The sequence below is a fragment of the Diceros bicornis genome, chromosome 26 (genome assembly GCF_020826845.1).
Source record: "Diceros bicornis minor isolate mBicDic1 chromosome 26, mDicBic1.mat.cur, whole genome shotgun sequence".
In the NCBI taxonomy this organism is placed as follows: domain Eukaryota; kingdom Metazoa; phylum Chordata; class Mammalia; order Perissodactyla; family Rhinocerotidae; genus Diceros; species Diceros bicornis.
Genome location: NC_080765.1, coordinates 28,494,449 through 28,508,404, shown reverse-complemented (window position 1 = coordinate 28,508,404; position 13,956 = coordinate 28,494,449). Strand labels below are relative to the sequence as shown.

The following is a 13,956-nucleotide window of genomic DNA, read 5'->3' as shown; positions in this document are numbered from 1 at the left end:
TAAAATTATAAAAGCCAACTCATTCTACAAACGGTTTTTCAGCATCCAACATGCACCATTCACTGGGCTGGGTGAAGTTTATGATCAAACTAGCAGCACTGTAATTTTTGTAATTTCTTGTTTTTGAAGAGTAATATTATAATACATATAAGAAGTCAAAAAGATGTCCATAAGCTTTTGATGCTCTGAGGACATGTCTGGAAATTTATTCTAACTAAATAACATGACAAAGCAAAAGGCCATAAACATGATTCATGTTCATTACAGTAAAAAGAGTAAGGGGGAAATGCCCAATCAAAAAGGACTGGATGAGTAAATGATCACTTAGCAATATGATACCATAAATATCATTAAACAGTAAACTGTATTATGAGCACCATCTAGAAACATGGAAAAATATTTTATAAATTGCATGAAAAAAATCACAATCCAAATGGTCTGGCCAGGATGACCAGCAACTATGTAGAATATGTAGGCATGTGAACAAGCACAAAAATGTACACTGATGACACTCTAAGGGAATGTGTTCAGGACAGCGAGCACAGGAATGTTATCAGTACACGGCCCTGAGTTCGAGTTGAGGCTCTGCCCCTGCAAATGCGTAAAGAACCAAAGTAGGTCAAATCAAAATACCAGATTAAGTGCTGGTTTATGTTGCTGGTTGGAAAGATATTTTTAAAACCTCAGAATGGCGGTTTTATAACTAATAAAAATCTCTTGTCAAAACTCTACCGTGAACTATCAGCGCCTTCCCCTGAATCAGTCCATTAGCAAATCCTGTTGGTCGACCTCCAGATATATCTCAAATCCATCCACTTCTCCATCTCCATCCACCGCCACTTTTACCTGCTCTATCACAAAAGCCTCCTCACAAGTCTCCCTACTTCCATTCTATTCACTATTCAGCACTGAATGATCATTTCACATTTTAATGAGATCATGCCAGAACTCTGCTTAAAACCTGCAACAGCTCCCCATTGCTCTTAGAATCAAATCTAAACCCCTTATCCTGGCCTACAAGGCCCTAAAAGACCCAGCCTCTGCCCACTTCTTTTCCAGCCTCATCTATCCCACTCTCCCCCGAGCCCTGCCAGCTCTCTAAGCTTCGAACAAGGCCTGTCAGACTTTCAAATGTAGCACCAGCCCTTTCCCCCCCGCAGGGCCTTTTGCATACCTTTTATTGCCCCTGCCTGGCCACACCCATTACTCTCTCATACACTTTCTCTTTTCCTCCTTAGCTCTTATAACTCTAAATTTCATACTTATTCATGTTTATTTGTTAATATTTGCCTCCCCTGTGACAATAAAAAATTTCCAGGAAGGGACCACATGGCCTTGTACCAATTTTTCACCATTACCATACCATTTGGTTTACCACTATATACCCAATGACTAGCACAGCATGTGGCATGGAGTCAGGAGCGCAATAAAGTTGTAGAAGCTTAACCGCTGGCAATGAATGAATCTTCTACTAACACTTCAGCTCACAATGTTGTCACCCTTCTCTGAACTCCCACTGAACTTTCCTAGTCAGTACAGTTTAAAACAGCTTCCCTACCAACAGGTAAGTTCTCTGAGGGCAAGAACCTTTCCTATAATCTTCACATTTAATCATCTATTCCCAATCCCTCCCCTAAACTCGTTCCTTTACACACAATAATTGCTCGGTAAATGTGGTTTAAGTCAGCAAATATGGAGTTCCATAACTGTCCTGTGTATTTTTATTCCCCAAGTAGTCCTCTTGGCAATTTTCTTATGCTTTCTTATGATTCCCCTTTACCAGCTGATAAGAAGCTCCATACATCAGCTGGACACTTACTGGAGGGAGATCCATTTGTTTAAAAAGAGTGGAGAAAAGGAAACAAAACCAACCCACGTGAAAGAAAATAATTGTAAGTCTGAAAAATGAAGAGCAGGACAGTCAAAGCACACATCAGGCAGTAGACCCTGGCATGCACCATGGAGAGGTCAGAGAATCTTGTCCTACACAACCTTCTGCTGCGCAATCTGGCGAGGGGTATCAACATTTTTAATGCACATTTCCTTCGGCTCAGCAATGCCACTTCTAAGACTCATTCTTTAGAAAAGGAGATGATGTATGTTGAAGGATTGGCTATAATGGTTAAAAACTTTATACAACCTAAACATCCATCAATGGGCTTCTATACAACTGTTAAAAAGAATGAGGTAGCCTTGGATGTACCAACAAAAAAACAACCAATGCTATGCTATCTGTGATATATTTTAAAGTCCAGGGTAGGAGGAAGGGGGACAGGAAGTTACAGAACTATATGGAGAGTAAGAGTCCGTCCATGTAAAAGATGTACACATGTTTATATACTCATTTAAACAGTCTGAAAGAATTATTTTTTAAGGAAGACTTCCAAAAGTGCCGAAGTCTCAGGAGCAACGGCACACATATAACTGGCTGCAGATGACTTTATGTTCACTACGATTCAGCACCACCACCTCAGAGGGAAAAAATGCTACACGTTTCAGCCCGTCCACCCTGCCTGTCTGTTTTATGTTGAGACCTGTCGTTTCGGTGGTTGTACTGATAAGGCCACCACAGACGCAGGACTCAGTGTGCGCCTCAGCTACGCAGGGGTGACAACCAGGGCAAGTCAGAACTCTGATTCTGCCCCCTCGGCCTCTAGCCAGCAGGTGACCCGCAGTTCCCTCATCCAGAAAGGCCGGGGACTACTCACTTCTCACCCAAGTCTCCCTCCAGGTCTAAAATTTGATGATTCTATCACCTCCTTCTCCTTCAGAGATTTGGAGCTTCACTAAAACAAAAGTGACAGCATTTGACAGACAAGAGAACTGACCAGAAAGAGATGTACTTTCTACTTTACACTCTGTCAGAAATCTAAACGTGACCTACACAATTTCATTTTCTACAGCATAAAATCAGAGCTCCCAGCACGAGTCCACAAAACAGTAAGGTGTGAAACGGAGCCAGTGAAAGCACTGACTGTAGCTTGTCTGCCGCTGCTCATTTACACATGTTTATTCTCTTTGTAACCTGAAAACTCTCACTAATAAATAAGCACCACCAGGCACCAAAGTGCAAGGAAAAAAACGCGGCAGAGAAAATTCTATCATCAATTACTTTTTGTTTCACTGCAAATTTGGAAGGAGTCCCCACAGTTCTTTTATCAGTAGATCACTCTGTTCCACTTGTTCTCTGGGAGCATGCTTTGAAAATGGCTGTTATGAAACTTATCTTTGTTACTTGAAAGATGACCATCTTTTACTTACTGCAAAAGGCCACTGAGTAATAGAAATCACAGAGCAGCTGCAAGAACCTGGAGCAGCCAGGCTAGCATCCTATTACAGTTAAGATAATACACTGATCTCCTCTTAAACAGCATATTGAGTATTTAGGTTTCAAACTGCTTTATTTGCTCTCATTGTTTCCAGACAGTGATCCGAGGATCCTGCCAGTGAAGTCCAAATCTTACTCTAGTGCTGCTGCAAACATATCCACACAGAAAGAAGGAAAAAGTAGCAAAGTAACCATTCTAAGGGCTGGGAAGTAAGGGAAACTTGTGCTAAGGAGGCTCAAAACATTCCTCCAACAGAGAGTTTCTCAATATCAGCCCTACTGACATGGCGGGCTGGATAATCCTGTATTGAGGGGGGCTGTCCTGCGCACTGTGTGACATTTAACCCCACCCCTGGACTCTCCCCACTAGATGCCAGTAGCACCCCCACCCTAGCTGTGACAAAGTATGTCTCCAGACACTGCCAAATGTCCCCAGGAGCAAGGCGCTGGGAGAAGGCAAAAGCGCTCTGGTTGGGAACCACCGCTTTAAGAGGAGGAGAAAAATATCTGCATAAAAAGAAAAAAGGATATAGGTGGCAGCCAGAGAAGTTTCTTCAAGCATACCAAGCTTGGGCCAGTCAACCCATTTCACTCTGGGAAATGAAAATCCAACCTTAACAACTAGCTAGCTCATCCAAAACCAAAAATCTGTTTACCTGGCAAGCTCTTAAAGCTCAAAACAATGTGGTTAGAAAGCAAGAAAGAATTCTAATTGAGAAACTTACAAAGAAAATCATTAGTAACTTAAGGAAGTTTTAAGACATAAAAGAACATTCAAAGACATACTGAGTGCTTTTCAAGACCTCAAGGCAAACTATCTCAAGATGGCAAATGGTTTTCTCTCCTCTGCCAACTCCAATCAACTGGAATGGCTGCCTAGAGCCCAGAACTGAGCAGCGTTCTAAGGCTGAACGGGAGCTCCAAGAGAGTATCTGCATGAAATATCCAGAGGGGTTGAGGTGACGAGTATACCTCGCATCCACCTTCTTGGTGTTCAACTTTCTTCATGCTCAGAATAATACCCATCAAATTTGGCTGTAATAAAACACTGTAAAAAAAAGAAAAAAAAAAAGTAATCCTCCACAGTGCCAACAGGCTTACCTAATGGGGGTGGGGATCTGATCCTATCACTCTCCTGCTTAAAAATCAGATCTGGATTCTCAACTTCCAGAGGATCAAGTCCAAACCAGCATAGCCTACAAAGCCCTTCACAACCCATTTACAACAGAATTCTCCCAGACTTTCTGCACCATAGCTCTCCATGGCATAACCAGCCACCAAATGTCTCACCCAAAACCACATTCCCTTTCATGACCCCCCACCACTTCTCTGCCCAGCAAATTTCTACTCATCCTTCAAAACACTGCTCTGTGATGCTTTACCTGTTCCCTGGAGCCTGCTAGTCAAAGTAGGGTCCTTGGACCAGCAGCATCAGCATCACCAGGAAACCTGTTAGAAATGCAGAATCTCAGGCCCTAGCCCAGCTCTACCAGATCTGCTTTGTGACAAGATGCCCAGGAGAATTATGTGCACATTAAAGTGTGAGAAGCGAGGTCTTGGGGAACTTGCCAGATCCCACCAGACTCAGTTCTTCACAGGCAGGTACAGTGCCTTCCCCAAATGCAAGTGCCTGGCACATGGTAGGTGAGGCACTCTGGCGGGCTGCCTCTGAGGCAGTGTCTTCCTTTACTCATCTCTTCTATTAAGGCAGGCAAACCCAATATCCACCTTCCAGCCTCCATGGCAGCCAGAGGTAGCCAACCAACAATGGTTATAGTCAATGGAACGTCAGCAGAAGCCTGCTGAGGAGACTTCTGGAATAACTTTTATTTCCCTAATGACTTCCTACCTTGACAAACATTAAGCACCAAAAGCCAATAATAACTAAGGACTACAGAGTAGAAACAGTCTGGGTCCTTGCTGGGCCCCATCCAGCTACTGTACCACCTTAGAATCACCTACCTCCAGACTTACTGTGTGAGCTAATTCAACATCTTTATTGCTTAAGGCATCATCATTAGGGCTTCCTCTTTCTTGTGCTGAATGCATCCCTAACTGACTGAGTAAACCCTCCATAAATGGGAAGGGAATGAATGAATACAAAGTGAAACTCCTAAAGGTTCAGAGGATTACATTTCTTAAAATTAGAGCCTCTAAGAATCTGTTCAACTTTGCCAAAGCAAGTCTATAAATCAGTCTCTGCATTTCTAGACTTATTGACCCATTTCTGTTCACAGCTTTTTAATGGATAAGAAAATGAACATAACCTCTTAAAAAGCAATGGAAATGTTCACATACAAAAATGCTGTAGAAATTGATTTTCACATTTTGGAAAAGAGTAGAAAACCAAACTCAAGACACTAGCTCTGACCCTGAAAAGTTTGCAACTGCTGTGGCTACTTACAGGAAACTATAAACAAAGAGAAAAATGAAAAAGACTTATAGTAACTGGTCAGTGGCCATTCTCTCCTACTTTCTTATTTTGAGATCTCTGACACGGACCTCATTTTTTTCCAGTTCCTATCCCAGTCAAGTATTTCCATTCAAATTTCCAAGACCAAACAGCTACCATTTTTTCTTTTTGAGAAAAACAGAGTATAACACCATAAATAAATATAAATAAAACATAAGTAAAACATATTAAAAGGGGAGGGGTACACCCTGGCAGTGTTGTTCCTCAGCAAGAAAGCAGGTCCTCAACCAAGTGCTGACTCCTCAGATAGATTACCATTGTATATGTTAATCAAATCATTTACTTTTACTTAAATACATGTATTTTAGGAAGAAACTTCATGGCACCAACGGAAAGCCAGTACCACTGGCCATAAATGGAAGACAAATGTAAAAACAAACCCAATGAAAACATAACCTTATTAAATTCCAGCTCCTGTTGCCTACTGAAGCCTCTTACTTGAAGTTTGTTCTCCATTTGTTTTAAAAAAAAAAAAAAAAAAAAAGGTGGGGGAGTGAGCAAGAGGTGTTGAAGACAGGCTACCAGCAAGCTGAGACTCTCTCTTGGGCATGATCAGGGCAGAAAGAGAAGGGAAAAGGGATTCACTTTCTCACTGTGTGATTTCATTCTATTTAATTTAATTCTATTTATATCCACTTCCCACCTAAAAGTATCCCTCATACAATCTCAAATCATCATCCCTTTTTGCTCAGAATAAGAGCCCACTTCTTTAGTGCAGCCTAAATGGTCCGAAACCATCTAGTCCCAGCCCACGCTCAGCTCTCACCCACTCACTACAAGGACCCAAGGGCCATATCCAGCCGACAGCCTGTTTTTGCATGGCCCGTGAGCTAAGAATGGTTTGTAGAGATGAATACTTGTAACCAATTTGATGACAGTGGAACACTAATTATGAACTCCAATTAAGCTAAACGTCATCTCCTCCAAAAAAGGAATCCCATTTTTATTAGCAGACCTGTATTACAAAATATTGTACTTATTTCATTTTAGTCAATAAAAAATTTGTGGAAATGTGCTTTCTCTTGTTATATAAGTACCCACATAATATCCTCGATTTTGCATCTTGACCAGCAAAGCCTAAACTATTTTCTATGCAGCCCTTCACAGAAAGAGTTTGCCCATCCCAGAGCTAGGCTGTTCCAAGCGCACCAAGCTCATTCCCATCTCAGGGCTTCCGCTTTCCCACACCTGGGAAGCGCTTCCCCCTGACCTCCTGGAGGCTAGCTCTCTCTGGGGTTACTCAAGTCTCAGTTCCAATGTCACCTCCTCCAAGAGGTCACCCTAACCTACCCCTCCCCATTTAAAGCAGCCTGCCAGTACATCAATTCACATCACCGGTTTTACTTTCTCCAAACCACTATCTGATATTATGTCCTTAACCTATTAAAGCTTTTAACAATAAAACCAGTAATGGCAGCAAATACTCATGGCACTACGCACAACGGAAGCACTTTACATACCAGGCTGAACCCTATAAAACTGCCAATCTGTAAGTCATAAGGGTCAAAAATGGGTAATTTCAAAGGGTTCAACCAAACATAAATCAACTTGGTTGCCACTCACGACCACCTTAGGAGGGAGACACCAGAGGAGAGGAAACTGTGGCACAGAGAGTTTGTGCAACTTGCCCAAGGGTACACTGCCAGTAAGTGGCAAAACCAGGATTTGAACCCAGGCTCAACACGTCCATCCCCAAGAACGCAAGTTCCATGAAGGCGGAGTCTTGTTCATTGTCACAGCCCTCCCTCCCCAGTGCCCATCACAGGGCCAGGCACGTAGTAAGCCCTCAACAGATACACGATTGGCGGGGGGGGCAGTGGACGGACGGACGGATGAATGAATCTCCCCTACAGAGGGTGGTATCTGTCCCAGACTCGGCGCCCACACCTCTTTAGACAATCGGTGCAGGACTCCGCCGGAGCGGGAGGGCAGAAGACTGCGGCAGGTGGTGTCCCAGGATCTCGGGGCGCAGGGCCTCTCCCGGGGCGAGGCGCCGCGGGGCTCACCTTGAAGTCGCGGCTGTGCTGCGGGGTGTACTCCAGGGTCCAGAGGGCGCGCACCAGGTGCGCCAGCTGCTCGGTGACCTCGCCGTGGCCCTGCGCGCCGCGGCCGGCCGGCTGCTCGGGGTCAGGCGAGGGCTCGGGCCGGCCCGCGCGGTACTGGCCGAGCGCCAGGTACTCGGCGAAGAGCTCGGTGTTGCTGAGGCACTGCAGCGTGGCGTTCATGAAGCACGTGTTGCCGTGGTTCCGGAGCCCCGCCACCCCGGGCACCGGCTCGGCGGCGCAGGCGGGCGGCGCGGGCGCGGGCGCGGCGGGCGGCGGCGGGCAGGGCGGCGGCGTGGGCGCGGCGGCCGGCCCGGGCGGGAAGCAGCTGCGGAGGCCGCCGCGGTCCGGGGCGGCACCCTCGGAGCTAAGGTGCGAGAGCGTGGACAGCGTCTTGAGGACGCGGCTCATGAAGCTGCCCACCGAGCGCGCCGACGAGGGCGAGGAGGGCGCGGCCGGCCCGGGGCCCCCCGCGCCGCCGCCGCCGCCCGCGCGGCCGCTCCGGAACAGCCGCTTGCTGAAGGAGCGCTTCTCCTTCCCGCCCGCCGCCGCCGCCGGCGGCCCGGGCTCGGGCGCCGTTACCTTGGACATGGCGGCGGCCGCCGACGCTCATCACCGCGCCTGCCCGCCCGGCCCGCGGCCCCGCCACGGCCGCCGCCGCATCCCGCCGCGCCGCGCCTCACCGGGCCGGGGGCTCGACGCCCCGCACACCTCAGAGCACCGCCGAGCGAGCCAGCGAGCAAGCAGCGGCCGGCGGGGCGGGCGGGCGCGCGCGCGATCCGCCCAGCTGGGCCGCTCACGTGACCCGCCTCCCGGCGCCGCCCGCCTCGCGCTGAAGCCGCCGAAGCCGCCATGTTGACTGTGGGAACGGAGCCGCCCCTTCAGCCAGACGAAATGACTCGCGGCTCCGGGCGCAGTCTTGCTGTGTGAAGCCCGAGAGAGGCCATGTCTAGTGTGGGCAGAGTCCGGGCGTGGTGGAGAGCGCTAGGTTCGCGCTGGGTGGTGGACCCCCGGGGTGGATCTTTGGTTTCGCTAATATGCTGGCGGAGGCCTTGGGAAAGTCCAGGGATCAGGACGCTACCTCTTACCAGACCTTGGAAGAGGTGATGGACGTGGCACTGACCAGTCCTGGGCAAGCCAGCCCAGCCTGGCTCCCGAGGGACCCCGACCGCCTGTGTGCTCACCCGAACGCCAACACAGAGCCTGGCACGTCCTGGCGGGCTTGTCTCCCAGGCGGCACCTTGGGGTCGCAATGAAACAGTATTATCAGAGTTACCGTCGTTTTCAGATCAGCCTTTAAAACCCCGCTGAGCTTCACCATCATTCATTCATTGAACAGATAGTTACTGCTACGTGCCAGGCGCTGTGCTAGATACTGGGAATATGACAAAGTATGAAACTAATGCGGTTTCTGCCCGCCCTCCTGCAGCTTACACTCCTAGTGGATGTCGATAATAGCTGCTATGTTCCAAGCATTGTGCTAAGCATGCAATATCTTCAGTTCAATGCCTTTGAGATTGGTATGACTCTTATCTGCTTCAAACCCAAGTGTGTTTCAAAGCCCCTAGACTTGACCTCTAAACGAAAGGTCACAGACCCACAAATATCACAGGGACTAAGATAAGTCCTATCAGTGAGTGAAGAACCGTGGTGTTTCAGTCATCATATTGACCTATTAATACTTCAAATGGCCTGGCTTTCAGTGTTGGGGAGAATATAAAGAATGGTGGGGAATACAGCAAACAGCAAACCGACATCCTTCTGAAGGGAGTGGCTGCTCTAGCCAATTGTTCTCACGCAGAAATGAGGGCTCAGATCATTTGATTTTTTAAGAGAAGATGAAATCCTATTTTTAAATGTTGGTTCAATTAAAAAATAAAAAAATAGTGCAGAAAAAAAAAAGTACATCTTTGTGCCGCCTTCAGCCTGAAATCCGCTGGTTTGAGACCTCTCTGTAGATTCTCTTCTTTGCTAACCCTTAGCCTGAGTCCTGGTTACTGCAGAAGGGAGAAATAGGGAAGGGAGAGCCTTTTCCCTTTTAAAACATAAATCCCACCTTACACCACAGGTCAGAGTAAATGGCTTTTGCCTCTGGCTTGCCTCCCCATAGTAAGCAGGGCCCTTATGGTGACACCCCCAGGATGCTCAGCACTAGCCCCCATATCACCTCCATTCCTACCTCCTGGTCAAAATATTCATTCCTTACTGCACCTTGAGCTCATCTGAACATCAGGAAGAAAGCAATCTGATTATTCTTACCAAAGTGTGAATGCAATGGCCCTAGACCTTTGCAGATATGTTTGAGTTAATTCAAATATGATGATTGTGGGGGAGGGAGCGACAAAAAAAGAAATAGCTTTTGGTGGAATTTCAAGCAGTTTGACAATATTTTATCACAATATTCAGCCATTATATTAAAAGTTGTTTGTATGTTTGTTTGTTTGCTTGCTTGCTTGATTTTAGGAGATGGAAAGGGTTTGGGGGCTGTGGTCTCGCTAGATGTCAAGCAGACGTGGAAGTTAGCCCGCAAGGTTAGCTTCCCTATGCTGCTTCTATTTTTTTGTTTTTTAGCACTTCTCCATTTTGAACTCAGATGTTCATAGCACCCATCACGCTCGCTCAAAATCTGCAAAAGACTATCAGCCCTTAAGGCAGAGACTAGATCTATTTTGCTGACCGTAGATGCCCAGCACTGACCGTGGTTCTAATAAATGTTTGGTTGAATGAATAAGCTGCCTCAGAGAGAAACTGAGCATAGCAAAAGCTTTCATCCTCATGTCTTGTGCCCTGAATTCATCTCTAATTTCAGCCACAACTATAAACTGTGTGAGCCATGGCATTGTGACAGCCCCCCACTTCAAACGCCTGCTGTTTATCTCTTTGCTTTTCTGCCTGAAAGTTTTAAAGCCAAAGAACTCACTGGGGGAGTTGATTTCACAATTCCCCCTCCCCCAACAGGGGCAACCCTCGACCAGTGGGAAATACCAGCCAGTGGATAAGTGCCCCAGCCTCCCATCCTTTGGATGGACAGCCCTGTGGCGCATCCCGCAGGATTCTTCAGCGAGTCCCCGGCGGGATTGAGCCCCACGTGCCCTCAGTGGTAACCAGTTCAATAACACACCCTTTTCTGGATTTCTTGACTTCTCTGTCTCACTCTTCTTATTCCCTCACTCCTGTTTCCAAGATCACCTCCCAAATAAACTACCTGCACCCAGGCCTTTGTCTCAGGCTCTGATCTAAGGAGAACCCAAACTAAGACATTGAGCAACTTTAATCAGCTCTGGGAAATTCAAACCCAAGACAGATCTGGAATTGGTGGAGATCGGGTTTTCTCCCAGCTGCTGTAAGCAACCCTCTGCCTTCTCCACCAACAGGCTTTGTCCACATGGCTCTCCTGCCGGCTGCTTTACGGAACATCATGCCTTCCGTTACTAGCATACATGCCTGGCAGACAGTATGTGCTAACAAATGTTGTTCTTTTTTTAAATTTATTAAACTGAGAGTCAAAGACCAGCGGAAGTTTACCATCTTGCTTCTCTTCCTTATACTGGAGCCTTAGCCTCCATTGCCCGAGCCCTCCTCTCTAGTTCAAACAAGCCACTTGGAATCCCATTCTGTCCTGTGCTTCAGAGACATTAGGGCTGAGCCCATCACCAGATCTGACTCCCTTGATTTAGCACGGCCAGACAGGAGCAAGCTGGGGTTCACCCTTTGAACATTGACCCCTCCCCAAGCCCAGTACTACCCAGCTGCCACTGCCACCTTTTCCCACCAGCATGTACCCGAAATCCAAAATGTAATTGGTACAGTTCAGCACTAATGCGGAGGGTGGTTTCCGTGGTCACTGGAGTCCAATAAAATACGATCCTCTCTAATTCTCACGTAGGAGTGGTCCTCCAGTCCCCACTTATCATCCAACATTATGGACTGTCTGGTTCTTCCCGCCACACTCTCAGGCAATTTGATCCAGACATATGGGCCTTTGCTCAAGCTGTTTCCTCTGTCCCTAACCCCTTTCCTGAGCCTCTTCACTTAGCTAACCTCTCCACATCCTTAACATCTCACCTTAGGAATCACCTGCTCCAGGAGGCGTCCCTTCTGCAAGTTCTCTCAGTCATGACACTCACTTGACCATGCTGGAAGTCAGCCTACAGTCTGTCACCTGCCCTAAAGTGCAGGCTTCAACCCAGCAGAGGCTCGTCTTGCTCATTATTGGATACCTAGTAAGGTAGTCATCATATAGCATATTGACTATTTGGCAGCAGGATATCTAATCAGCACCTGAACTCCTTGGTGGAACACATGAACCCCTTACCCAATCTGGCCCCCTCCCACCATTCCAGGCTTATTGGTACAATGGGGCCCCAAAGCCATCCTATCCCAGCTTGGCCAGAACAGTTTTGGAAAAGAATCGCTAGTAAGAGCGCTCAGATAGTCATTCTTTGAGACCCGCCCCAAACAACATTCTGTAGTAAATCTTCCACCATCCCTCTCTGTACTCACCCCTTACCCCCGAGCTAGGGAGACACAAATTAGAAACAACAGCACAGTGAATATCGTCATGATCTAAACTTGGTCCGTTCCTGCAACTATCTCCTTAAGCTGACACATCAGATCAAAGGGTATGCGCATTTCATATTCTGACACCTATTGTCAAGCTGACCTCCAGAAAGGTTGTATCCTGCAAACAATGAATGGGGAGTGCACATTTCCCAATCCCAAGACAGTGTTGAGTTTTTCAGTCTTTTTCACATTGGCCAATTCAATGAACAAAAGATGGCATATTGATGTGCTTTTATTTGTAGGAGTGAAGTTGAACATCATGTGCTCGTCTGTCAACTATCCAACATCTGAAAAGACTTCCGTCCTATTTGGAGGGAAAAATTAGGCAGGACAACTCGAGCTCTCATTATAAAAACTGGGGAGGGGATGGGGAGTAGGTATTCCCCTTCCCACCCCCAGAAGCTAGGGCCCAAGAAGATGACCTAATCAAATCAATCAAATGCTCCCACCTGGACTTTGGATCTGAAAGTATTGACACAAGGTTAATTGGAGGTAATGCAGCAAATTAGTGAATCTAGCGCTCTGTATTCAGCAATGAGGGTCCAGTGGCCTAGGTGCCAGGAATGGTGGTAGCAAGCGTTCAGCCGGCTGCTCTAGTGGCAAGTTCTTACTGGTATTCTCCTTCCTGGGTTTCTGCCCAAGCCTGTTTCCCTGGCTCTGTTTTATTTTGTGAGCTAACCTGATAGGCTTCCTATAAATTCCTTTATTGCTGAAACTAACTAGTGTCAGTTTCTGTTGTTTACAATCAAGATAATAACTAGTAATACATTTTTATTAGTAATTTGTATTTTTACTGGTGTGATTTACCTGCTCATATGATTTGCCCATTTTTCTTCTGGGGCACTCCTTTTATAAATGTTGGCTGGTAAAAGTACTTTGTATGTGAATTATATTATTCCTTGGTTTGTACCATTCCATTTGGTTATTTACCTTTCACTGTATTTACAGTGTTTTCATATCAAATAGAGAATTTTAATTCTTTTATATAGTCAGATTGATCAGTTTTTTTCATAAAATTTTCTGATTTTTTTTTTTTTGGCAGCCTTTCCTTGCTCTAAGATCGTAAGAATACTCATCTGTCTTTTCATTTAGTGCTGTCATGATTACTATTTTTTTTCTGTTTTTCTTACCTTTAATGTTGGCTCCATCTGGAATTTATCTTTGTGTAAGAAATGAGGTAGGGATCTCACCTTTTCCCCACCCTACATGGCTAGCCAGTTGTCTCAGCACCATTTTTTTAAATGTAATCTAACCTCTTCCCACTGCTCTAAAATATCACTTTTTATCATAGATTAAACTCCACATACATTTAAGGATTTTAGAAAATTCCATTCTCTCTCATTGATGTGTCTCTATATTCCATGATAATACAGGTTTAGAATATATTGAAATGTTTGGTAGGGCAATACCTCCTAGTATTTTATTAGCTGTTTGATTATTCTCTCAGATAATTTAATCCTTTTGGAGGATTGATTTATAAGATTAATTTAGGAAAACTGACATCATCACAATATTTATCTTCTTATCTGAGGATAATGTGTGTCTTTTTA

At 46.0% G+C, this 13,956-nt stretch overlaps 1 protein-coding gene across 2 annotated transcripts in view; it reads right to left on the bottom strand.

Annotated features, from left to right (window-relative positions):
- Positions 1 to 8,518, bottom strand: part of USP31 (ubiquitin specific peptidase 31) — a 63,712-nt gene extending 55,194 nt beyond the window's left edge. Inside the window, exon 1 of one of the 2 annotated variants that reach the window (XM_058569867.1) lies at positions 7,808 to 8,518. In XM_058569867.1, coding sequence (XP_058425850.1) covers positions 7,808 to 8,434 — 627 coding nt within the window. In that variant the 5' untranslated portion in view covers positions 8,435 to 8,518. The remainder of the gene's footprint in view (positions 1 to 7,807) is intronic. The other variant, XM_058569866.1, reaches the window with a different exon arrangement.
- Positions 8,519 to 13,956: the final 5,438 nt, after the last annotated feature.